General features: G+C 42.7%; 1 protein-coding gene across 1 annotated transcript in view; it reads right to left on the bottom strand.

The window, feature by feature from the left end:
* The window catches only part of LOC139162107 (low-density lipoprotein receptor-related protein 2-like), an 88,971-nt gene that overhangs the window by 43,710 nt on the left and 19,033 nt on the right, over nt 1-26,228 (bottom strand). Inside the window, exons 7-15 of the mRNA XM_070742143.1 lie at nt 25,708-25,833; nt 25,250-25,456; nt 23,892-24,060; nt 22,434-22,602; nt 20,959-21,181; nt 6,987-7,112; nt 5,773-6,000; nt 1,232-1,549; nt 210-419 (exon numbers count right to left, since the gene is read on the bottom strand). Coding sequence (XP_070598244.1) covers nt 210-419; nt 1,232-1,549; nt 5,773-6,000; nt 6,987-7,112; nt 20,959-21,181; nt 22,434-22,602; nt 23,892-24,060; nt 25,250-25,456; nt 25,708-25,833 — 1,776 coding nt within the window. The remainder of the gene's footprint in view (nt 1-209; nt 420-1,231; nt 1,550-5,772; nt 6,001-6,986; nt 7,113-20,958; nt 21,182-22,433; nt 22,603-23,891; nt 24,061-25,249; nt 25,457-25,707; nt 25,834-26,228) is intronic.

Here is a 26,228-nt window from a genome sequence, read left to right as displayed (position 1 = left end):
CAAATAAGCAATGAAGAAACAATCAATATCATTAAAAATCTTAGGAGACAAGCAATAAGTTACAGAAATTGCTTTAGCATATAGAAAGCTACCAATTCAAACTGCCACCTCTACTGTCCAACTGGAAGACCCTCTCCAAGCAAAGATTTTTGCCTGGCTATCACTTCCTATTCACTGGCAAGGCAAGGGCTTCCCTGGAACTTACTTACCACTTTTCAAATCTGTGTCGAAGGCGAACAGTGCCTTTTGTACTTTAGCTATTTGCACAGTGGAGGCCTTCATTGACTTCATGTTCCAGATTGCAAGTGAGGAGCCATTGAATGTGACCAGGTAAGGCCTAGAAACAGCTGCCACTCCATGGGTCCAGCCCTGCTTCAGATTATATTTGCGGTGGGTGATGACATTCAGTACATTAAGACCTGTGATAACAGAGAGATTGAAGATGTTAGAATCCCTTTGTGACAGGAAGAAGCAATATCTTCTTTCAAGAAGCAATGAATTGAGTAGTCTAACTTTAAAGCCCAAACCAGTTGCCAAATCTAACATTTTCATAGGAACACTGCAATAGACTTAGATGTATCTAGAGCAATGTTTCTTGTATCTACAGTGTTCCCTCAATTTTCGCGGGTTCAAACTTCACGAAACGTCTATACCACGGTTTTTCAAAAATATTAATTAAAAAATACTTCACGGTTTTTCACCCTATACCACGGTTTTTCCCGCCCGATGACGTCATATGTCATCGCCAAACTTTCATCCGCCTTGAATAAATATTTTTTAAATAAACTTTAATAAATAAACATGGTGAGTAATAATCTAAATGGTTGCTAAGGGAGTGGGAAATTGCAATTTAGGGGTTTAAAGTGTTAAGGGAAGGCTTGTGATACTGTTCATAGCCAAAAATAGTGTATTTACTTCCGCATCTCTACTTCGCAGAAATTCGACTTTCACGGGTGGTCTCAGAACGCATCCCCCGCAAAAATCGAGGGAACACTGTAGAGCAGTGTGACTTTAAGACTTAAGAATTCCCCAACCAGCATGCTGGGATGAGAAGAGTTAAACAGCTTATTCTACCTCTTACCAGAAACATTACTTGCTCTATAGCTAGTCAAACGTAAATACATGCTACTAGGAGCAAATTAAATTGAAATGAGCTAAACTATAGTCTTATACTGCATTTCCACAGAGTTTCATGTTTTATCCAAATCTCCATAAATAATAATTCCGTTACCCATGTCTTCTGAAGTCCAGAAAAAATTGCATGAACTTATATCCAGAACTAATGGAGTATCTTCTGCCCAGGTTTCATTCCCCACTTCCTTGATCAGCCCACTTTTCAGAGGGTGGAACTGGATGCGTTTGCTACTTTCAAGCCAGAGAAGAGAGGCCCTCTGCCAGTCCAGGTACAGGTGCCATATAATATTACCGGGGGCCGCATGATAGAGCATCTTTGTCACCAAGCCCACAAACGTGGTAGTCTTAATTTTAATTCTGTCGCAAGTTAACCAATAAACATCTCCTGATGGTATATCAACAGTTGCTGCACAGACTACAAAGAAGAAGAAAAAAGGGAAATTAGTTTTCTTCCTCTCTAATAATTAATTCATTTGCTGGATAGAAAACGGCCATTTGCAGAAAATATGCAGAAAACTAAACCGTAAAAATGGAAGACACCACTAGTAGAAAGCAGAAGAAACTACTCAGACCCAAGATTCTTCAGCAGACATAGACCTAAAGATCTAGAATCTGTGGGAATTAGCCTTGTTTCACAAGATAATATTCTCCTTCTTGCCAGGTGTTTCTCCCAGCTCGTTATTGACCAAGACAATATTTTTGCAGTTCCACTGCTATCTCCTAAGTCACATTGCCGCCACCATCTCCTACTTCCTACTTTGTTGTCATTCCGGAATTGAGGTGATGAGTGATATTAATGTGCCATGGATAATATAAAACAGCTTTCTGCCTTCCTTCTGTAATAAGGATTCCTTAGAGAGGTCAAACTGTTAATAGTGGCTGTACCAGCTTTTAACTGACGTTAGGCTAACTCAGCAAGGTGAGAGAGAGAATGTTTGGTGTAGCAGTTTTAACCCTGCTGTTCTGTTTAAAAAAAGTTACAAATCTTCTGTTCCCGGGTCACCCTGACCCGGACCGAAAACTCTTCATTTGCAGTGCTTATGTTTGGTCAATTTGAATACTTTTTTCACTTGGAAAGTAGTCTGAACATTTCTGCACACAATGATATGAAAATTGAACTGAAGAAATTAATCCTTATTGGTTTATTTTGCACATAAATATGCCTCCCCCCCGTTTTTGTGAATTTTATTTAGGTTTATTGATAATTATGCCTGCAAAATGCATTCTATTTTACTAAAGTTGGTGTGGGATTGGTAGCTTGAACATTTCTGAACATAATGATATGAAAATTGAACTGGAAACATTGATGCATATTGGTTTATTTTGTTGATGAAATGCACCCCCCCCCCGTTTTTTTTAAATAGTCTTCACTTTATGGATAGGTTTGCTAGCAAAATACATTTTATTTTACTAAAGTTGGTGTGGGATTGGTAGCTTGAACATTTCTGAACATATTGATATGAAAATTGAACTGGAAAAATTGATGCATATTGGTTTATTTTGCACATAAAGGTATGCCTCCCCCCGTGTTCAATTATTTCAATTTATATAAAAATTATGCTGTTAATTTCAAACTTACATACTTTTTTTTAGTAAAATGGATTTGTTTCATAAAATTAGTTCTCTGGCTACAATGTGGTTGATTTTCAAAAGGATATTCCAAATATTTCTAGCCAAATATGTATAAAAAGTGACAATAATGGCACACAGCAAGGGCGGGGGGGTGGCCCTTTTGTGGCAAAAATAAACCAATAAGAACCATTTTTTCCAGTTCATTTATATTTTTCTTATATTCAGAAATGTTCAATTTAGTATATCAAACCTTTTGGGGGGAAATTCCTTAGGGATTTGTAGCCTTAAAAAATAGAAATTGACATGAAATTCAGAAAGGATGGGGGGAGGGGCTTTTTGATCAAAATAAAAATATAAGTCTCAATTTTTCCAGTTCAATTTTCATATCATTATGTTCATAAATGTTCAAACTAGTTTTCCAGTTGAAAAAGTTTTCAAAAAGACCAAATTCAAGTACCAAAAAAAAAAATCATTTTGGTCCGGGTCTATATGACCCGAACAGACTAAACGTGAGGGTTTTTTTGCCCAGAAAAAAAAAATTTCCCCCACCCCCACAAATATTTTTTTGATGATTAGCATTGTTAAATTGAGTAAATGAATGCCTAAGATTTTAAAGAATATTTCGGATTTGGAGCATAAAAAAATAAAAAGTGAAAATGGTTGCAAGCAGCTGAGGGGGGGGGGGAGGCCTTATTTCTGATGTTAAAAATCCAGTAAGAATCATTTTTTTCAGTTAATTATATTTTTCTTATATTCAGAAATGTTCAAGCTACGAATCCCACACCAACTTCAGTAAAATAGAATGCATTTTGCAAGCAAAACTATCCATAAATTGAAAAACCTTTCACAAAAACGGGGGGGCGTGCATTATATCAGCAAAATAAACCAATAAGATTTACTTTTTTCATTTCAATTTTCATATCATTGTGTGCAGAAATGTTCAGACTACTTTCCAAGTGAAAAAAGTATTCAAATTGACCAAACATAAGCACTGCAAATGAAGAGTTTTCGGTCCGGGTCAGGGTGACCCGGGAACAGAAGATTTGTAACTTTTTTTGCCCAGCAAAAACTAAGCCCCCCACCCCCCAAAAAAATTCTCATAGAGAGAACCCCTGAAATGATGAAAAGTCATGAAATTTCAAGTTTCAGATATGTAGGGAAATTTTTTTACAGGGACTCAAACGTGGCTTCGGGTCAAATAGACCCGAAACAGAACAGCAGGGTTTTAAGGCATCATGATAGAAAGAGGGAAACTGTAAATTCTAGTCCCACTTTAGGGACAAAAGCCAGCTGTGTTTGGTTGGAAGTTGGGGGTTCAACATAACAAGCATTCAGAATTATTTTCATTTAGTTTATCTAAGGACAGAATGAATAGATTAAAACCAAATGTACTATGCATATTAACTGCTGACCTGGGTGAATAGCGATGAATGTTTTTTTAAATTATATTAGAGGTTTTTTTAAAGTCTTTGTAGACGTATTAATTGGATTTTTATAAAATAATCTTTATTGAGCTTTACAAAAATAGAAAAAGCAAAGGTAAGACAGGGTAATGCAACAATAATTAGATTGTATCTCATAACATTTGTAGTCTATATAATAAACATCAGGTATTGTTTGAGGAATTTTTGATAGTAAGGAAAGAAGTAGAGAAGAGTTGAGGGAAAAAACAAGAGTAAAGAATAGACAGAGAAAAGAGAAAAACATGTTGAGGGGAATTAGAGTCAAGGAAGGGGGTATAGAGAATAAGAAAAGAAGGATTTTTAGATGTATTGTTATACGGTGTTCCCTCAATTTTCACGGGTTCGAACTTCGCAAATAGCCTATACCACGGTTTTTTAAAAAATATTAATAAAAAAATACTTCGCGGTTTTTTTTCTATACCACGGTTTTTCCCGCCCAATGACGTCATACATCATCGCCAAACTAATAATTTTTGCAAATAAATAACAAAAAAAATAATTATTGTTAATAAATAATTATGTTTATAAATATCAGGATTACTAAGTGTCTTATTCAATGGTGAATACCAGTAATAATGGTGACTAAATTGTTAAGGGAATGGGAAATGGTAATTTAGGGGTTTAAAGTGTTAAGGGATGGCTTGTGATACTGTCCATAGCCAAAAATGGTGTATTTACTTCCACATCTCTACTTCGCGGAAATTCGACTTTCGCGGGCGGTCTTGGAACGCATCCCCCGCGAAAATTGAGGGAACACTGTATTGATATGTTGTGAGCTTCCCCGAGTCCCCGGAGAGGGCGGCATACAAATCCAATGAATGAATGAATGAATGAATGAATGAATGAATGAATGAATGAATGAACGAACGAACAAACGAATGAATTCAAAATGGGGCTTGGTGGGCATGGCAGGGGAAGGACATTGCAAAATCTCCAGCCCCTCCCCACACTGCGGCTAGCCAGATGGTATTTGCCAAACTATTCAAAATTTCCATTACCAGGTTCTCTAGAACCTGTCAAAACCTGCTGAATTTCACCCCTGCTGCTGCCCTTTCCTTTGTTTCATCTAAAACTGGAATAGGTCTTGACACCCTCACCTCCAAATCATTTTAGAGTCTAACAGTTATTTGTAGATACCTTAAATAGAACCTTTCTGTAATTTTCAAGTCTGGCTCAATGATAAGGGCTGTGGTGCTATGGTCTCAGATTTCTCTCTACAATTACTATTCTACAGTGCAATAATTCCTACTCCGGTCTCCATATTCCAATCCTGCCAGTGGGAGATAATCATGAGTTTTTGGAGAGGGGCGGCATATAAATCCAATAAATCTAATCTAATCTAATGTCTGTGTGTTTACTTCGAAGTTTTTGTGCCTATTTTGATTTTTTTAATTCTTCAATTAAATTCCTAATAAGGGGGGGCTATATTTTCTTCTTTGTCCTAAAAATGTTTCATTCATAGGAAAGATTAAAACAAACAGTATAGATACAAAAGTATAATACCACTCTACAAAGCCTTGGGTAGACCACACCTAGAGTAGTGCGTCCATTTTTGATGACCACACTACAAAAAGACATTGAAACTCTAGAGATGGTGTTTCACCTGGTGAGTTTGTAGGAATTATTAATTTTGTCTTGGTTGCTATATTGTAGCGCATCAGTTCTCCTTTATCATCAATCCAGTAGAGGAATCCTCTTTTCCAATCCATGTCCTGAAAATAGATTATTTCTGGCCATTCAGGTATCAGGGGTTGTTGCTCCTGAACTACGCCTTCTGGTCCAATATGCACTTGGAAAATTTCATGGTCGGTAGAATACACAACTCTCAATTCTGTCAAAGTACACATATGAAGAATTATCACTCTGGATACTAACTTCACCACTCATTCAAGCACCAAGAACAGCCACTTAACATTGCACCTAAGAATCACAGTAGCTTTAGGCTTCCTATATCAATAGCTGACATTAGTGCTTCCTTGAATGGAGACAATACACATAATGGCCTGGTTTCTAGTTATAAGCTATTCTTCAGAGGACTTGAAAATTGTTTTGTCAAAAGAAATTAAAACATGGATAAACATATTCTAGCTGTTTATTTGAATTTGTCTAAAGGTCTACTTTAAGTCTTATGACAGCTGGCAAGGACTAGCTACTAACCTTATTGCCATTGGATTTTGATATACTGTATTAAGATAATGGAGGACAAAGCAGGCTCAGGGGATCAAAACTGCAATTGGATATGATAGGTGCCTACCCAAAACATCATTAATCCGAGTCCCGTCAACTAAATAATGTCATTTGGCGGGACCCAGGGGAAGAGCCTTCTCTGTGGCGGCCCCGGCCCTCTGGAACCAACTCCCCCCAGAGATTAGAATAGCACCCACCTTCCTTGCCTTTCGTAAGCTCCTTAAAACCCACCTCTGCTGTCAGGCATGGTGGAACTGAGATATTCTTTCCCTCTAGGCTTCTACAATTTATGCATGGTATGTTTGTATGTATGTTTGGTTTTATAATAAGGGTTTTTAGTTGTTTTAGTATTGGATTGTTACATGCTGTTTTTTATCACTGTAGCTAGCCGCCCCGAGTCCATTGAGAGGGGCGGCATACAAATCAAATCAAATCAGATCAAATCAAATCAATCTATCTCTTCTCTGTTTAACAGTTAAAGTATATTTAATATCTGCATCACAACAGCTGACGTCTAAAATATGAGGCTTGTACAAGTCTCAAAACTAATACTTAAAAGGTCAAGAGAGTTTCCACCAATCTTCCAGGGACTTATAGTCTTCCAGTTGCATCCAAGAATTATAGACCTACCTCCACATTCACCAGAAGGTAGGAGAAAAGTATCCGTTGGACAGGCGCATTTGTAGCCTTTGGAATGAACTGGTGACAAAAGACAAATGTGGCTGCACATTCCAGGTAAACATGCATTGGTGTTATCTAGAAATCAAGGGAATATGTTAGTATTCAACACTAATTAACCTCTTCTCCAAACTATGTAATTATTCAGCCTGGCATGTGAATTAAGATTGTACAATGCTTTGGATTCAAAGGAAAAGAATGCTCTAGTCTAGAGCAGTGTTTCCCAACCTTGGCAACTTGAAGAGATCTGGACTTCAACTCCCAGAATTCCCCAGCCAGCATTCACTGGCTGGGGAATTCTGGGAGTTGAAGTCCAGATCTCTTCAAGATGCCAAGGTTGGGAAACACTGCTCTAGAGCAAGGCTGTCAAACTCACGGACCTTGAACTGGAAAGAGGGGGGAAAGTCCCAATATATCAGGTGGCAGTGCCGTGATGACATGAATTTGAAACCCCTGCTCTACAGCATTTGTGCAACACCTAGCTACAATGCCTTAAACCAAATCTCCCCCACCCCCTCCCCCAGGATCAACCTACAGCTAACTGAAGGCAGCAATTTTAGGAAAATGTGCTGTTTTTTAAAAACTGTAGACATATAGTATGCAATCAACTCGCGTGCTCTAAAGCAAATTTTGTCTTCAAACCTAGCATGAACCCAATAAAGACCTTTCAACCTTTGGCTCAAATGAAGTTATATATATATATATATATATATATATATATATATATATATATATATATATATATATATATATATGTTTTCGTAGATTTTCACGGGTACAGGTATGACGGTCTTGGTATATTCGGGTTTCTTCCCGTGTCCAGAAATTTCCAAATCCTACACGGGAAGAAACCCGAATATACCAAGACCGTCATATATATATATATATATATATATATATATATATATATATATATATATATATATATATATATATACACATATAAAATATATACAAAAAAACCATGTGACACATACAGATAGAATTGTCGGCTATCAATAAAGTTAACTGCCTTGGAAATGGCCCTGGGTTGGGCCCAGAGGCAAATAAGGAGCTTGTGATGTTCCTTCACTACACCAGGGTGATTCGACACAAAAATATGTCACCCTTCCCTGGTGCAGAGCTGAAGGGATTGGATACTGTAGCCTAGAGCAGCGTTTCCCAACTTTGGCAACCTGAAGAAATTTGGACTTCAACTCCCAGAATTCCCCAGCCAGCGGATGCTGGCTGGGGAATTCTGGGAGTTGAAGTCCAAATTTCTTCAAGTTGCCAAGGTTGGGAAACACTGGCCTAGAGGATAATTCTCTGTCTTACAAGGCAAAGGTTGCAGGTTCAAGTCCCAGTGGGTATGGCTAGCTTATGAGGCCAAAATAAGGCCGAAATAGATCTATCCTAGTCTCCCTTAATTTTCAAATTCAGCAAAAAAACATGTGACACATACAGATAGAATTGTTTTTTCTTCTTTTTTGACTGCATTCTTATGTTCTGCAATGCGTGCGTTTATTATTTGATTAGTTTGTCACCAAAAGAGTCAGCCACTGGCCTCCCCTAGGCCCAGGTGAGCTGTGTAGGCAGAGACAACGGCCATTGGTTACCTGTTCCCAAGGGAACCAGATTGTCAGCTGCCCTGAAAAGCCCCTGCCCAGAGCATTCTGACTGGGGGAAGTAGGAGGATGGCAGTCAGGAAGTGCTGGAGGGTAAGTGTGGGGATCTCAAATGGGAGGAATCTGGCAGTGGGGAGGAAGTTCATGCTTCCCAACTCTTCTAACATGTCTATTTTTTTTCACAGAGAGTTTGGAAATTTTTCCAAACGATTTGTTGTTGTGTAGGAGGAGAAAAAGAAGAGCTTGCCAGGTACCACCTCCCCCTTCTCCTTAAACCCTGTCCATGGTGGGACACCACCAGTATAGGGCAGCCAAAATTTTTACTAAGGCCATGGTTCCCAACGTGGGGCCCACGCCCTACAGGGGGGCAATTTGATTTTTAATGGGAGCGATTGGAACCTTGTTTAAACCAAGTTAATGGCCTTTTAGGCTTTCTTTGGCTGAGGAGTTCACTTTTGAATAGTAACAATTATATGTCAGGGGGGTCACAATTTTAGAGATGCTTAGGTGGGGTATGGTCAAAGAAAGGTTGGGAACCACTGTTCTAAGGGCATTGCGTGAGGGGGCAGATGGTCAGGATGAAAACCAAAGTTACATGTTGGGACAAACAAGTGGAGGAAAGGGACATGCACTCCTTACCAGGAGTCTAGGCCTGCACCTCCAAAATCCCATTTTTGAATGGAAACAACCCAGGCCCCATGGTGACATATGGATTTTGTGGTTTGCCATCACTGTTCTATATGATTTCTTCAAACTGATGAAGGTTGGGTTTCAGGGAGGGATGAAATGAATTATTTCTGACAGACAAGTTTCATAGGCTTATGCTAATCAGAATACAAGGAGCACATTATCTTTTCCTCCCTAATAGTTTTTTTAAAAACATTCCCCTCCCATGAAAGATAATGGGGGGGGGAGGAAAGTGCCCTGGGAGCTCTAGAACCGGGTACTTTTGTCTTCCTATTAATGCAATTGTCAGACAATAAGTAAACCAAATTCAATATTATGTTTCCTGCCTAGCCCTTCCCTTTCTCCCTGCTGCTTGCTTCCTCGCTGTTGGGCATGCACAAAGCAGCCTGTAGCCTGGACTTTATTCGCTCTGTACTGCCCAGAGTGAATAAAGCCTTTCCTTTCTCTGGGCGGTGGGAGAAGCTTCTTTGTCCACGTGCCCAGAGAAGCGAAACGCTTTATTCGCTCTGAGCTACGATAGGAACCACCACAATCAAAGCTTCCCCATAGACGATTCTGTGAGACCTCCACTCTCTATATAGGGAGAGACGAAGTGGGCAGGTTGATTGTAGAACCAGCAAAACAGCAAACTGCTGGCTCGTCAATCACTCCCAGAGCATGTCGATATCTTTTTTTGAAAAAAATAAAAATTAAATTAAAATTTAAAAATGTAAAGTCACTTCCAGGATTACCGGATCTGTAATCCCGGAAGTGACTGCCGCTGGTCAGCTGAAGCTGTGCACGCAGATTCATTTTTATTGGTAGAACGGCCTTCCACCCCGTGGTGGTTGCTGCCCATCTCTAGGCACCACTGGAGGTCTGCAGAGTCTGTAAGATCCTCTCCCCAAAATGGCTTTCATGCAGAGGGGCCTTCAGGGGCAAAAAGATGGGCAGGCTGACAGGCCAGGCTGAGAAAGGAGAGGCTCAGCTAGAGATGGATGTTTTTGACATGCCACCTTCTTCTTTTGGGCAGCACTGAAGGAGGAGGAGGAGGAGGAGGAGGAAGAGGAGGAGGAGGAGGAGGAGGAGGAGGAAGAGGAGGAGGAGGAGGAAGAGGACGAGGAGGAAGAGGACGAGGAGGAGGAGGAGGAGGAGGAGGAGGAGGAGGAGGAGGATGAGATAACATATTTCCTGGGGTAAGTACGGTACCGCAACGTGGCCAGTGGGTGGCCATTCCTCAAATCTGGGTGGGGGAAGGGTGGAAATCCCGCTGGGGGGAACTAGGCCAGCCTAGAAAACTGAAGAAGAGCTCTTTGGATTTTTTTTACTTGCAGGTGTCGATGGCTGGGGCTGCCAGGACCCCCAGTGGAATAAAGTCCGGCAGGGACCTGCCCTTCGTGGGGTGAGTGTCCTCTCAGTTGAGGGACTCTGAAGCCCCCAAGAAGGTGGCTAGGAGTAAGGTTTACAAGAGGGGAGGCATCTCTACCCTCTGCCTCTACTTTGGCCAACGGAAGAATGACTCAGGCCCTTCGTTCTCTCCCCAGGATGGAGATACCCAGCAGGTGGACTCCAGGGCTCTCCCCTATTGTGGAGTCGATTGAGGAACTGGTAAGGCCACTGGTAAGACCCCCTCCCCACTGTAATGGCAGACATCCTGCCAAGAAATTATGCCAATAGATATATTTGCCTTCTCATTTCAGAACCCACAGGATGGAGAAAGCAGCCAGGGTTCAGGGTAGGTAAAAAACATGCAGAGGGGAGGCGTCTCTGCTTCTGCTGCTGCTGCTTGTGTCAAAGGACAGGTGACACAGGGCAGCCCCACTGGCAGGCCAAACCCCTTGGCAGGCCAGCTGGAAGGGCTCTGGGAGCCTCCACATGGCCACTTTTGCAAAATGGGCCATGGCTGCTTTTGATCTTTGTCCCCTTTGTTTTCTTCCCCCAGAGTGACGATCCATACCATCTGGGGTCGAGAGCCCTCGGAGGTAAGAAACCTTTGGTAGGGGGGCAGAGGGTGAGCGTTAGGGTTTCGGCGATGCCTTGACTCCTGATGGGAGGGGGAGTAATTATGGTAGATATCCTTCTAAGCTTAAGGCTTGCAAAAACTTTCTCCCCCTCCCATCAGGACTGAAGGCATCGCCCTAACCTTAAGGCTTGCTGTTGGCCCATAGGGCCTGATGCACCCTCTCCTTTCTCAATCTTACTGGGACGCAGAAAGTTTAGGATTTAGCCTCCGTATCTTCATTTGCAGGATGCAATGTCCACTGAAGTGAGGTCAGGGAGCAGCCTGGACCTGGCCTCATGGGAGAGATCCTCCAGTCCTTGGGTAAGTAAGACAAAGTCTTCTCAGTTGGGGAGGGGTGGAGTCCCCCTAGTTAGTTCTCCTCACCTGACTGAGCTGTGCTGGAGCGCTCTGGGCAGTGGAGCAGGGGGACACCCGGCCCTTGGGAGAAGGTACTTAGGTTAGACACATGCCCCCAAGCTCTGGTGCCAATGGCTCCTTTGCCACAAATCAGCAGGGACTGGTGTCCTTAATGGAAAATGTGTTCATTGTCGTCCACAGGATTCTTCCCAGGACAGTTTGGCCACTTTGGACAGCCTAGAGGAGGACACCCCGGACAGCGTCGAGCGCCTCCTCCAGGAATTAGAGGTATGTATTTTACCCCTTTTACCCTCTTCAGGGATCAATGTTTTGCCTTGCGAAGCTCAATGAAGCAATGAGCAATGCTGTGCAGGGCCACCCAATCAGACAGGTCCTAGTGGGGGATGGTGGCATAATGTGGTCTACTGGAGAAGGAAATGGCAGCCTTCTCCAGTATCCTTAGTAAGAAAACCCCAAGAAAAGCATCAAAACAATGCCAGAAGATGAGCCCCTCAGATAGGAAGGAGTCGAATATGCGAGGTGGGAAGAGCAGAGGGCAAGTACAGAAAGAGCAAACTGGTACTAATAACAGCCTTTCCTTCCTTCCCCAGGAGCTGCAACAGAAGGAGGAAGAATAATCTCCAGGCACCTCCAGAGGTGAGTTGATAGGTGGCTGTGAAAAGCCTGCAGGGAATGTGGAACTCTAGGAGACTGGGCTACGCAGGGATGGGCAGGACCCAGAATGGGTGGAAACGCTATTCTAGCAGCGGCAATGGAGCGCGTAGTCTCGCTCCATTGCCGCCGGTCTTGCATGCGACATGCACGCACAACCTAAGTGATTCTGGCAGCTAAAATAAGTGGGGTTTTGCTTCCATGCGTGCGCAGAATTTTTGCTGCCGGAAGAATGTCTGCGCACGAGATTACGGTTGCTGCACATGCGCAGCATCCAGAATCTCACACCGGCACCTAGAGCGGCAGCTGGCGAAAGCACCCTGCCTGACCTCCAGCCACATGCCTGCTCTCACACACCGCAGGAGAGAGATGCCTGTGGCACAGGACAGCACAGAGCAGGCCACGTGACCAGAGCTCGTGGCCACCCGGCCTGGTCCCCAGGCCATGCTCTCAGCGCCCCTGCAGGTTGTCACACACCGGAGCAAGGTAAGGGCTGGGCTGGCAGCTCGCAGTGTGGCATGGCTTGGCTTGGGCATTTTTGGCAGTGACAGGAATGATGGCCCACCCCTGGTGCTACGTGATGCCCATTTGTTAATTCTTATCAATATACTTATTAACTTTGCAGCGTCCTGAGCTCTTCAAGATGCCTCAACGCGAGCAGAGGGGTGGAGCCAGCTGCGGAGCCGAATGGACGGTGAGGAGGAGAGCTCCGGTTATTCCTCCACTTTTGAGGTGTTCGATCGGTCCTTCTTCGACCACAGACTACATGAGGAGGTATCTGACCAGTGGGGAGCCCTGTTAGCCGGTTTTCTTTTCAGGCAGCGGTCCAAGACGGCGGATAAGAAATTTCCCGAAAGAAGATCGTGCAATATGGCGGCCTGAGGGACTCCCGGCTGGAGATTCCTATACTGATACTGGCGAGGCGATTGTACAGAACGGAAAGGTGTGACCTCAAATTTCTACGCAACTGCCGAGACAGAAACTTGATCCCCAAATGCTGCCAACTAAAATTCCATTCTAAAACCCCATCTGAAATAACCGAGAAACACGATGGCTAACTTTAAATCTTTATTCTCTGCAGGAGACTAACTAGACGCGGATACACTTTCACTCAGACGCGAGCTAGAGAGAAGCGCTTAAGACCGGAGGCACTTTCCTTTTATACTGTTTCACCCAGCAACAAGCGACGCCTGACAGCTCTACAAAGATTGGCGCCAAACAGTAGTAGCCAATGAGAAGCAGGTAAACAACTTCTAATACAAACAGTGAATTCTGCTTAACAACTCTACTTTTAGACTTTACCCAGCTACAGAATATTGTGGAATCTTCTGGTCATAACACCCCTCCCCCTTCTGGATGGATTTTTACAGGTTTTATTTGGACAAGCAAATAATGAAGTCTTCGAGCCGAGCAGGCTTCCTGGGGGTGCGTTCTGACCGGCATGGTTCGTTCAGGACCTGGACATCTACGGAGGACGAAGGTTCTTCTGGTCCTACAGGTGAAGAACTTCCCCGGCTGGAGCATGGTGGAGCTGGGGCAGTGCTGGAATGGTCACTAAACCCAGGTAAGTCCCAATCTATTTGTTCCTGGGCACGGCTGGGTCTGGTATAACTCCCTGTGGGGAGTGAAGCATTAGAAACCCCATTACTAGTGTCAGCCATATTCCCTCTGATACTGGCTGTTTCCAGTCTCCCCCTGACATGGTCTATGTGCCTCTTCCAGAGGCGTCCATCATCCAGTTTGACCATATATGTTTTAGGACCTGTTTGCTCAGTCACTATCCCAGTCTCCCACTGTTTGCCCCTGTCAAAAATTTTTACATACACCTTTAGTCCCACAAACATTGACCTTTCAGGGGTTGTTACATACTCTGGCTTCATCTTAACATAAGAGGGGTGCAGCCTATCTAAAGGAGACCTCAATCTCCTTCCCATGAGTAGTTCAGCTGGGCTTCTATTGGTAGTTAGGCTCGGTGTTATGTGCTGAGTTAATAGGAAGGTGTCCAGTCTTTCTTGTATCTCCCCTGGAGATGACCTTTTTATGGCCTCTTTGGCCACATAAACATATCTTTCCGCCATACCATTAGCCTAGACTGCGTGGGGTGAGACCAAGGCATGTCTTACTCCCAATTGGGCTAAGAACAGTTCCAGCTGTCTAGAGGTGAATTGGTGTCCGAAACCAGGACATCTGGACACCCATGGGTTGCAAACAACCTCCTTAAGACTTGTATAATTGCGGAAGATGTGGTGGACCCTAACAATATAACATCCAACCATTTGGAGTATGCATCCACCACTATCAAAAACATATTGGTGCCCACCGGTCCGGCCAGATCTATATGTACCCTTGACCAGGGCCCTTGGGGTGTGTCCCACTGTGCAGGGGTGGTTTTAGGGGGATTTGGCCTTGTGTCCTGACAAGGGCTACATGTGGCCACCCAATCTTCAATTCCCTTGTCTAATCCTGGCCACCATAGATACCCTCTGGCCAAAGCTTTCATCCTGACCACCGCAGGGTGCCCCTGGTGCAGCATGTGCATGACTTGAGGCCTCAGAGCAGTGGGTATAACCACCCTGTCACCCCACAAAATACAATCCTGCATCACAGAGAGTTCCAGCCTCTTGGTTTTAAAATCCAGCACTGAGTGGTCTTCGCCATTTGGTGGCCACCCTTTCAATATGTATTGGAAGACTTTTCCCAACACCAGGTACTTTTTAGTTTCAATGGCCACCTCTTTGGCAGTAATAAGGGATGGTGTACCTAAATCAATGAGGAGGACATCTCCTGCAGGGGCAGGGTCCTCCACCCTTTGCCCTAATGGACAGCGACTAAGACCATCAGCATGATTAATCATTGAGCCCCCCCTTATGTACAAGGATGTAATCATACCCTGACAAAAAAATAGCCCAACGGGACATGTGGGGGGACATAAAAGGTGGAGTTGGCCGCCCGGTGGCTAACAGCCCTAACAAGAGTTTATGGTCAGTGACCAGTTGGAATGGTCTCCCCAATAAGTAGTTGTGAAACTTTTTCACCCCAGCTACCAATGCGAGTGCCTCTCTATCTATCTGGGCATAATTACGTTCTGCCAGGGACAACGTCCTTGAAAAGTATGCCACTGGGGCTTCCTGGCCATTTGGCAATATGTGGGCCAGGACCCCTCCCACCCCATACGGGGATGCATCGCATGTAAGCCTAAGTGGCAACGTGGAACTATATTGTACCACGACACTTTGCGAGGTAAAGAGGTCTTTGATATTATTAAAAGCATGTTGTTCTGTCTCACCCCATCTCCATGGCGCTCCCTTGTGGAGAAGTCGATGAAGCGGCTCAGCTGCGGAGGCTTTCTGTTTCAGAAAAACAGAGTAAAAATTTAATAGCCCCCAAAATGCTTGCAGCTCCGTTCTAGAGGTGGGGGCAGGGGCATCCTTAATGGCTCTGATTTTCTCCTCAGTGGGGTGTATGCCTGCTTCATCTATCCTAAACCCCAGGAAGTCCACTGAGGAAGTTCCCCACACACACTTTTCTGGCTTTAGCCTTAATCCTTTAGCTTGTAACCTAGCCAGAACTTGTCGAATTCTACAGTGCAGTTGGTCTGGAGTGTCCCCTGATATTAAAATATCGTCAAAGTAGGGGACCACCCCCCTAATTCCTCAGAGCAATCGTTCCATGAGTCGCTGGAATATACCCGGGGCGACACTTATGCCAAATTGCAGTCGAGTACATTTAAAGGCCCCCCTGTGTGTCACAATTGTTTGCGCCAGGGCTGTGGCATCGTCCACTGGCAACTGCTGGTATGCCTGTGCAAGGTCCAGCCTCGCAAAAAATTTCCCAGACCCCAGGGTATGCAGCAACTGCTGCACGACAGGTATCGGATAGGAGTTGTGCTGTAACGCCTTATTCAAGGTAGATTTATAATCCGCACAAACTCTCAGAGATCCATCAGGCTTCAGGGAGGTGACAATAGGGGTCTCCCAGGGGGCATGTTCGACAGGAACCAAAATACCCTGAGCCTGGAGTTTCTGCAATTGGGCATCCAATTTATCCATTAGGGGCAGTGGTACCCTGGAGGTTTTAACCGGAGGGGCGGGACAGCAGGATCCAAAGAAAAAGAAATGGGTGGCCCCTTATAGGTACCCAAACCCTGTTTAAAAACCTCTGGAAATTCCTGGACAAAATCAGGCTCCTTCAAACAAGTCATTTTGTGAAGACCAGTGACAGCTAACCCCAAAGGAGCCATCCAATCAAGTCCCAAAATGGAATGATTCGCCCCCTCAATAACTAGAATAGGCAACATACAATGTACATTTCTAAAAGTTATAGGCACCCTAGTGCTTCCCAAAACCCGGATTGGGTGTCCCTGGAAGTCTTTAATAGCAATGTCCAGCGGCTTTAGCGAGTCCAGGGACAACGAAGGCACATACAGTCTCAGTTTATGCCACGGCATTAAATTAAATTTAGAGCCTGTGTCCAGCTCCATGTGGCATGGTTGATGATTCAACATGAGAGGGACAATAATCTTATTAGGGGCTGGCGGGTAGGTGCCACAGTCCGTGGATGTGCGGTTACCTCGGTTGCCGTCCCTCGAAGTGTTGCTCCATGGTCTCCGGTTCCCTCTTCCTTATTGTCTGAATGGTCGGTAGACTCGTTGAGATGGAAAGGTGGGCAGCAGGTCTTGATTGAAGGGGGTGTCATCAGGCAGGATGGCTCGGCAGATGGCGGCAATGTGGCCACGTTTGTCGCAGTGGCGGCAGAAAGCATCCTTAAAGGGACATCTCGAGCTGGCATGCTGACCACGACATCCGGCACAGGCTTGGAAGGATGGACGAGGTTGTCTGGCTGGTGGTACCCGTAGCTGGCAGCAGTGGTCTTCATATGGGTCGAACTCAGAAGTACTGTAGTCGTGTTGATGGTTGGCGGGGGCGCGAGGTGCCTCAGCGATCTTAAAAACTGTGGCCAGCTTGTCGTTTGACTTAAAGTCAGCTGCAGCAGCTTCAGCGACTTCCGTGGTTTGAGCCGCCTTAATCACATCTTGTAGTGACGAGTCGTCAGCTGCCAGCAGTTTATTCTGGATAGAAACATTTCTCATGCCAAATATAATGGCATCAGTTAACCTAGCCTCAGGATTGTCAAATTGACACTTGGCTAAAATAGTCCTGAGGCAAGTGGCAAACTGGTTAATAGATTCCCCCTCAGCATGAGCCATCCGGGAGAACTGGTGCCTGAAAACCCTGGCAGGTTTTGTTGGCTTAAAATGAGCTGCCAACTTAGCCATCAAAGTGTCCCATGGAACCGAATTTGCAGGTTCTGGGTCCGTCAAGGTCTCTGCCAGGTCAAAAATTTGAGTCCCGCAGTAGTTCAGAAATAAAGCCCTTTTCCGGCCGTTGTCAGCATCTTTCATGCCGGCGGCTTCCAAGAAAATTTCAAATTTAGCCATATAGGCTGTCCAAGTTGACCTCTCAGGGTCAAATAATTCAGGCGGCTGGATGATCAAAGGGGTCGCCATAATGATTTTTTCCGTAAAAAAAATCGCCTCTAGACCCTCGTCGCCAGTGAAATAACCGAGAAACACGGTGGCTAACTTTAAATCTTTATTCTCTGCAGGAGACTAACTAGACGCGGATACACTTTCACTCAGACGCGAGCTAGAGAGAAGCGTGTAAGACCGGAGGCACTTTCCTTTTATACTGTTTCACCCGGCAACAAGCGACGCCTGACAGCTCTACAAAGATTGGCGCCAAACCGTAGCAGCCAATGAGAAGCAGGCAAACAACTTCTAATACAAACAGTGAATTCTACTTAACAACTCTACTTTTAGACTTTACCCAGCTACAGAATATTGTGGAATCTTCTGGTCATAACACCATCCACTGAACGGATCCTGAAAAGAACTGAATTAGCCGTCATCAGAAATGAACTCCACAGGAAAAGATTCCTACTAGACCAAACCAACAAAGACCTACTCACTCTTCATCTCAAACTTAGCAACAGAATCCACCCAATACTCTGGGACCAATCTAAACAACTAGCCCTCTGGAGAGCTGAAACAGAAACCTCCCTCAATACAGACATACACACCAAGAAACTCCACAATTTGGAAAAACACCAGAAATCCAAACCCTTTCCACAGCAACTCATGAAGAATACAGTACATAATTTACCGGACATGACCCTCACCACAGCAGAAACCAACGTCCTCTCCAAAGGATTCAACTTTGCAGTCGCCCCCAAACGCATCCCCACTGAAAACATCATATGCGGAGTTGAAGCCACTCTAACCAAAATCAACCAAGATGAAGCCAACAAAATCAGACTTGAAGTCACCAATGTCCTCTGCTCCAGCATTCCACCCCGAAGCAACTTACATAAAGATGAACAAAAAGCACTCACCAACTTGAGGAAAGACAATAACATAATCATCCTCCCAGCAGACAAAGGCAATGCCATTGAGGTGATGAACACATCTGACTACCAAGACAAGCTATCCAACCTACTCCAAGACTCCGCTTACAAACCTCTAAGCACAGATCCTACCACCTACCTGGAAAAAACCACCAAATCCAAAATAAAAGCTTCTCCCATCAGTGAAGAAATTCAGCAAAGAATCATCCCCAAAGAAAAATCATCCAGATGCCCCAAGCTCTATGGCCTCCCCAAGATACACAAAGAAGGAACACCACTCAGACCCATAGTCAGCTCCATAGGCTCACCCCTACAGAATCTTGCCAAATTTCTTGCCAAACAACTCCAGCCCTATGCAGAATCCATCATGTCTCATGTACAAAACTCATTCCACTTCATAGAAATCATAAAGGAACAAAACCTACAACCCAGTGACCTTCTCGCAAGCTTTGATGTCATATCTCTCTTCACCCAAGTGCCTATCAAAGAAGCCCTGACAGCCATCCAAAACAAATACAACCCCCCGAAGCACATCTTAGATCTGACCAACCACTGCCTGATGAATACATACTTCATCCACAATGGACAAAGATACAAACAGATAGAAGGAGCCCCCATGGGATCACCCCTGTCACCCGTCATCGCAAACTTATACATGGAATATTTTGAAACCAACGCCTTGGACAAATCTGAACACAAACCCAAACTCTGGCTTAGATATGTAGATGATACCTTCGTAATTTGGCCACATGGGAAAGAAAAACTGAACAGCTTTCTCACACATCTCAACAGCCTACACCCCAAAATACAATTCACCATGGAAATAGAAACCAACAACAAACTTCCCTTCCTGGATGTCCTAATCTATAAAAAACCCAATGGCTTCCTAGGACATACCATCTACCAGAAGAAGACACACACCAACCACTACCTGAACGCAAAATCCCACCACCACCCTGCACAGATCAATTCCGTAGCCAAGACCCTCATTTCCAGAACCAAATGCCTAGCCGACAAAGACCACCTGGAACCTGAATTACACAGTCTCACAAATGTATTAATTTCCAATGGATTCCAAAGAGAGGCAATCAACAACTTAATCCATAAAGAGACACCCCCCAAGAACCAAGACACAGAACAGGACAATGGCATCGCCCTCGTCCCTTACATCAAAGGCACCACAGATAAAATCAGTAAAATTCTCTGCAAACATAAGATCAAGACAACCTTTGGTACAGATAAAAAAATAGCCAACACCCTAAGAAACCCGAAAGACAATATCCAGCTAGAAAACCAGGGAGTTTATCAAATACCATGTAAAATCTGCCCAGCCACATATATTGGACAAAGTAACAGGAGAGTAAATGCACATGTTGCAGAACATAAGAATGCATTAAAGAAAAAAGAAAAAACCTCCTCCCTTTTCCAACACTTCAAAACTACAGGACATGAAATTGATTTTGACACTACTAAATTAATTTCCAAAACAGAACACTACAGGAAAAGAATAATCATGGAAGCCATCGAGATAGAAAAACATCCCCAAAATATGAACAAGCGGGATGATACCTCCCGCCTACCAGACATCTGGAAACCAGCCCTCAAACGTAACCCAGCCATAAAAACTGAAACTAGACTCAGAACACACATTGCAAAACAATCAAGCAGCCTGCAAGCTTCAACTACTCAGGATATCACGCCTAATCAACAACCATTAACTAATCGGCATACTTCAGCTCCATCAACGACCCAAGATGTTACCCCACTGACTCACAGCAGGCAATTGCTGAGCCATCAAACCACACCCAGCCACCAGTATTTATAGAAGGAAGGCAGCTCAGGTCTCGCAGTGTTCGCCTTAGTACAAGGACAGAAACACCAGCCTGAAGATGATGAGTGTGACCTTGTCGAAACGTCGCCAGAAATTTCCAAATCCTATACGGGAAAAAACCCGAATATACCAAGACCGTCATACCTGTACCCGTGAAAATCTACAAAAACATATATACATATATATATATATACTCTTTGACCTCCCCACATCTTCCTGATTATCTTTTAATCAAATCACCACTATGCCGTAATTCTCCCCAAGCAAGTTATTACAATTGCTTATGAATTCCTACAGTGTATCCCAGAAACACCCCTGGGGGAAGTGAATGTAAATTATTTTTCTTACTAGCTCAGCCCTGCTTATGGCTTGCCAAAGAGATCAACTTACTTAGTGACTGCTGTAGCTCATGCAGGACTGTGAATGAAGAAATCGAGGCATTCAGCAGTATACCAACACCAGGTGTGGAGCGAGATGCATAATACAAGTGTGTTACAGTGCTCCAGAAGAACAGATTTTCAAATACAGCGAGTCCTAAGGGATCCTGATTTTTCAGCATTGTATCAGGGAAAGTATATCTTCCAGAACCATCTACCTTTACTGTTTCGATGGACTAAAAAAAAACAAAAAGCAATATGAGAACAATATTCAGACTTGCAGAACTATCACTAATTGTTTTAATTAACTAGCCATGCTTTCTGATAACCCAAGGCAATTCTCTATGGCACATTTTGCTCAAATTCTTCAGATCATGTGGTTTATACATTGTGGCCCTCTATATCTAAATGGTCTCTTTATTTATGTTATTTCAGGTTTGCTTGGTTTGTTTGGTTATTTCAGGTTTGTTTGGTTAAGGAATTTTAGGTATTCATTTTGGTTCAGCCAATTGTACCACTTGTCCTAGATTTTATGAAATTCAGATTCATCCTTATCTTGAAGTGCCAATGACAATCTAGTAATTTCCATGCACTTTAGTACTTTGATTATAATGTTTAACATTGATGAGATTGACTCCTTTTTCCAATTTTGTCCATAGAGTATTCTAGCAGCTGTTGTGACATGTAAGATTATATACCTATCCTCTTTCTTAAAATTCTCCCTAGACGCCCAAGAGCAGGGGTAGGCAAAGTTGGCTCTTCTATGACTTGTGGACTTCAACTCCCAGAATTCCTGAACCAATCATGCTAGCACAGGAATTCTGGGAGTTGGAGTCCACATGTCATAGAAGAGCCAATTTTGCCTACCCCTGCCCAAGAGGAAAAGCTCAGGTTTTAAGAAAACAGTTTGTGATATAGAATAGAATAGAATAGAATAGAATAGAATAGAATTTTATTGGCCAAGTGTGATTGGACACACAAGGAATTTGTCTTGGTGCATATGCTCTCAGCGTATATAAAATAAAATATACATTTGTCAAGAATCGTGTGGTACAACACAATGATTGTCACAGGGGTCAAATAAGCAATGAAGAAGCAATATTAATAAAATCTTAGGATATAAGCAACAAGTTACAGTCATACAGTCAACATGGGAGGAAATGGGTGGTAGGAATGATGAGAAAAACTAGTAGCTCAATACAGTTTTTAATTTTTAACCAATAGGTTTTGGCCCTGAGGCAGGTTCACCATAGGTGGTAGTAGGTACCAATCTCTTTTCTATATTTCCAGCAGACTGCTGAAAGATTTGGGAACATTTTAGCAAGCTATGCTGGTGGAAGGTGCCTACAATATTACGTTTAATTGAAGAACATAAACACATTTTTGGGATTTGTTTTCATAAATCACAAGGGGGAGGGAGGGGGAGGGAGAGAGAGAGAGATGGAAACTATAGGTAGCTTTGAATTTGAAATGCGATGAAGTGCACACCTTTTTATGCATACTGATCCAATAGAGTCTATTAGTGATGTAATCAAGAGTCAATCCCGCGGGCTCTTCAGCAATTAATACCACAAGCACATGTCTGTCTGATCCATCCATCCCTGCAGCTTCTATTGCAGTCCCATCCTTCTCACCAAAATTCACCCAGTACATGTATCTGTGATAAGGTAGAAAACCAGAACAAAATGCTTCAAGAGCAGAGTTAAATCTTGACGTAGTCATCTTTGGAGTAGAGCTATTTAAATAATTGGGAGAAGTTAGTGTGACTACATTTAGGAAAATTTGCTGGTATTAATCTACTGCCATAATGTACATTTCTCTAATTCTTTGCTATTTATATGGGTTGGACATACATGCACAGATATACACAGAAAACAGTGTACAGTGGTACCTCTACTTAAGAACGCCTCTACTTAAGGACTTTTCTAGATCAGAACCGGGTGTTCAAGATGTTTTTTGCCTCTACTTAGAACCATTTTCTACTTAAGAACCCGAGCCTGGAAAAATTTCCCAGGAAATTTGAGAGTGGCACGAAGGCCCGGCTAGTTTCCTGCCATTCCCCCTTTAATCCCGGCCATCTCGGGCTTTTCTAGGCTGCCAGAGGAGCCTTTGGGTGGCGCTTAAGGAGGTTTTGGCAGTCCAGAGTGAACGAAGCATTTTCCTTTCTCTGGGCGCTTGCAGAGGGAATAAACCTCTGCCAGCGCCCAGAGAAAAGAAATGCTCCCTTCGCTCTGGGCAGCAACTGTCCTCCTCCTCTTCTTCCTCCCACCCAAATTCAAAGCTTTTATTTCTTTCCTAATGAGTTTTCATGCATTATTTGCCTTTACATTGATTCCTATGGGAAAAATTGCTTCTACTTACAAACGTTTATACTTAAGAATCTGATCACAGAACGAATTAAGTTCTTAAGTAGAGGTACCACTATATCTTTTGTGCAATTTGCCGTTTTGCTGTTTGCTGGGAGGCAAATTGCTGTTTTTTCCTTGTTTTCCTCCCCCAAAACTAAGGTGCATCTTACATTCCAGTGCATCTTATACTCCAAAAAATATGGTAGTTGCCCGGTGTCCAAATTTTGATCACACGACCATGGGGATGCCACAGTGCTCGTAAGGGTGAAAAACAGTCATAAGTCACTTTTTTAAAAAGTGCTGTTGTAGCTTTGAATGGTTACTAAACAAACTGCTGTAAGTCGAACACTAACCGTATGTAAAAATTTGAGATTCCAGCTCTAAAGACTTATGGAATTTCTGGAAAGAACAGTGAATTCTTACTGGATTTGGCAACCTCTTGAAACTCTGGGCATTTTTAATAAATAATTTAGATCTTGGAGATGTTATATGGGCAGGCTTCAAATAACATAGTACTGGCAGGCGTCATGTATGCATGAAATTATATCACTATTATACAACACTGTAAATACAGTAGCGTCTATTCTGAAACTTGTACCTTTTTTCTGGAAATATAACCAGCTGCTTCGGCACCAGATTTTTCTCTAGGACCTTTACATAGCCCCTACCATCATTGAAACCAGTGAAAATGGCATGAGGATAATTGCTGGCCCAGTATAACTGCCCTGTGAACCAGTCTACAGAGATGCTGTTGACGCCACTGACATCTATAAGCAAAAAAAAAAAAATACATTCAAGAAGACAAAATATGGGAAGAGGCTCAGTGACTTTTTGTTATACAGTGTTCCCTCGATTTTCGCGGGGGATGCGTTCCGAGACCGCCTGCGAAAGTTGAATTTCTGCGAAGTAGAGATGAGGAAGTAAATACACTACTTTTGGCTATGAACAATATCACAAGCCTTCCCTTAACACTTTTGATCACTTTTGATTTTAAACCCCTAAACTGCAATTTCTCATTCCCTTAGCAGCCATTTAGATTATTACTCGCCATGTTTATTTATTAAACTTTATTAAAAAATATTTATTAAATGCGGACGAAAGTTTGGCGATTACGTATGACGTCATCGGGTGGGAAAAACCATGGTATAGGGGAAAAAACAGCGAAGTATTTTTTAATTAATATTTTTGAAAAACCGTGGTATAGCTGTTTCGTGAAGTTCGAACCCACGAAAATCGAGGGATCACTGTAGTCCATCTACATAATAAATCATCTTCTGTAAGAGGCTCTTTACAACACTTCTCTCTGAGGCAAAAGGGGTCTCTATGTAATGTTTTGCTGGTTATTTCAGCTTCCTGTAAATTCAACTTCATGATAATAGAATATATTTCATTTAATGGTCACCCATCATCACTGTAATCAATGATTATGTCTTCATCAATGGTCATCTTCTATTATGTAGAAAATATTACAGTTTTATCATCAGATTTTCTGTATGGTATTTGGGCTTTGGAGAGCTAACTGGAAATATCAGTGCCTTGAGTTGAATTACACATGGGTCTTCTCAAATTCTAAAAAGGTGAGGATATTTGGACAGTATTGGGGAAAAGATTTGGGGGTATTATAGGGGATTTATGTCATGTCAAGCTTTGAGACACACATTTTGCATGTTAAATCTCAAACTCCTCAGAAGGAAAACAATCCTTAATTTTTACTCCCATCAATTCGGATAGGCTCTAGGAATTGTGTTCCATTCCAAAGGAGTGCCACACCACACAATATGAAAAGACAAACTGAGGCACAATTGACTATAAAACTGATCTTGACAAATTTTAGGTTCATCCCAAAGAAAATTAGGATTGATCTAGAACTGGAGCTGAAGTATGGATGCAAAAATATGAGTACATACAAAAGGGTTAATTTTTGATTCTGGATTTACCTGTAGTAAATAATTTTACCTGGATAAAGAATCATCTCACTTTTTCCAGACACATAAACATGCAGTTTTTTATCTTCACCAACCCAATAATAGCTTCTCCTTAAGAGGTCATAAGCTACAGAGACAGGCTTTGTTTTTGTAGATATTAGACTCTCCAGGTGATGCATCTTTAAATCCAGGAGGACAAGACCTTGAGGGACAGCTAGTAGCATTTTGGTGGCACCATCTGAAACAGAAAAGAACTTTAACTATCTTTGCTCTAATACATAGTCAAATTCAGCCACCTCAATTTGAAGCACTCGTGATCTGAGCTGGCACTGCACCTCTTAGAATTCTTAACCAGCTAACAATATATAGGATTTAATTATGTCTCAAATCACTTGTAAATTCTAACTCAGGTGAAACTAAGAGATCTCATCTATTTTTTCGGCCCTTAGACTCATTGCATGTCAATTGTACTGTAGACTGAAAGCTTACCTATAACATTGCAAAGGGTTCCATTGATGAGTTCATATCCTTCAACACACTCACAGGTAAAAGAACCTAATGTGTTCTTGCACAATTGATTACAAGGACTGTATGCTGTTTCACATTCATCAATATCTGCAAAGAACAAAACAACGCTGTTGAAAGTTGCTATAAATTGTAAAGGCAGTTACATCAAAAAGTGTAATCATTTATAGAAAAAATTATGTGCACACAATAAACCTGGGAAGATCCTTAAAAAATAATAATCAAGCAATAGATCTGCAAACACCTAGAAGCAAACAAAGTTATAACCAAAAGCCAACATGGGTTTATCAAAAAAAAGATTATGCCAAACAAATGTTATTTCATTCTTGGACCAAGTGACAAAATTAGTGGACTAGCAAAATGCTGTGGACATAGTATACTTGGATTGCAATAAGGCATTTGACCAATTAGACCACAATCTACTTCTTGGTAAACTAAAAAATGTGGAATAGTCAGCATCACCACCAGATTTGATTGTTTTTTAT

The sequence above is a fragment of the Erythrolamprus reginae genome, chromosome 2 (assembly GCF_031021105.1).
Source record: "Erythrolamprus reginae isolate rEryReg1 chromosome 2, rEryReg1.hap1, whole genome shotgun sequence".
Lineage (NCBI taxonomy): Eukaryota > Metazoa > Chordata > Lepidosauria > Squamata > Dipsadidae > Erythrolamprus > Erythrolamprus reginae.
The sequence above is the reverse complement of the archived record's forward strand: the minus strand, read 5'-3'. Positions and strand labels throughout refer to the sequence as shown.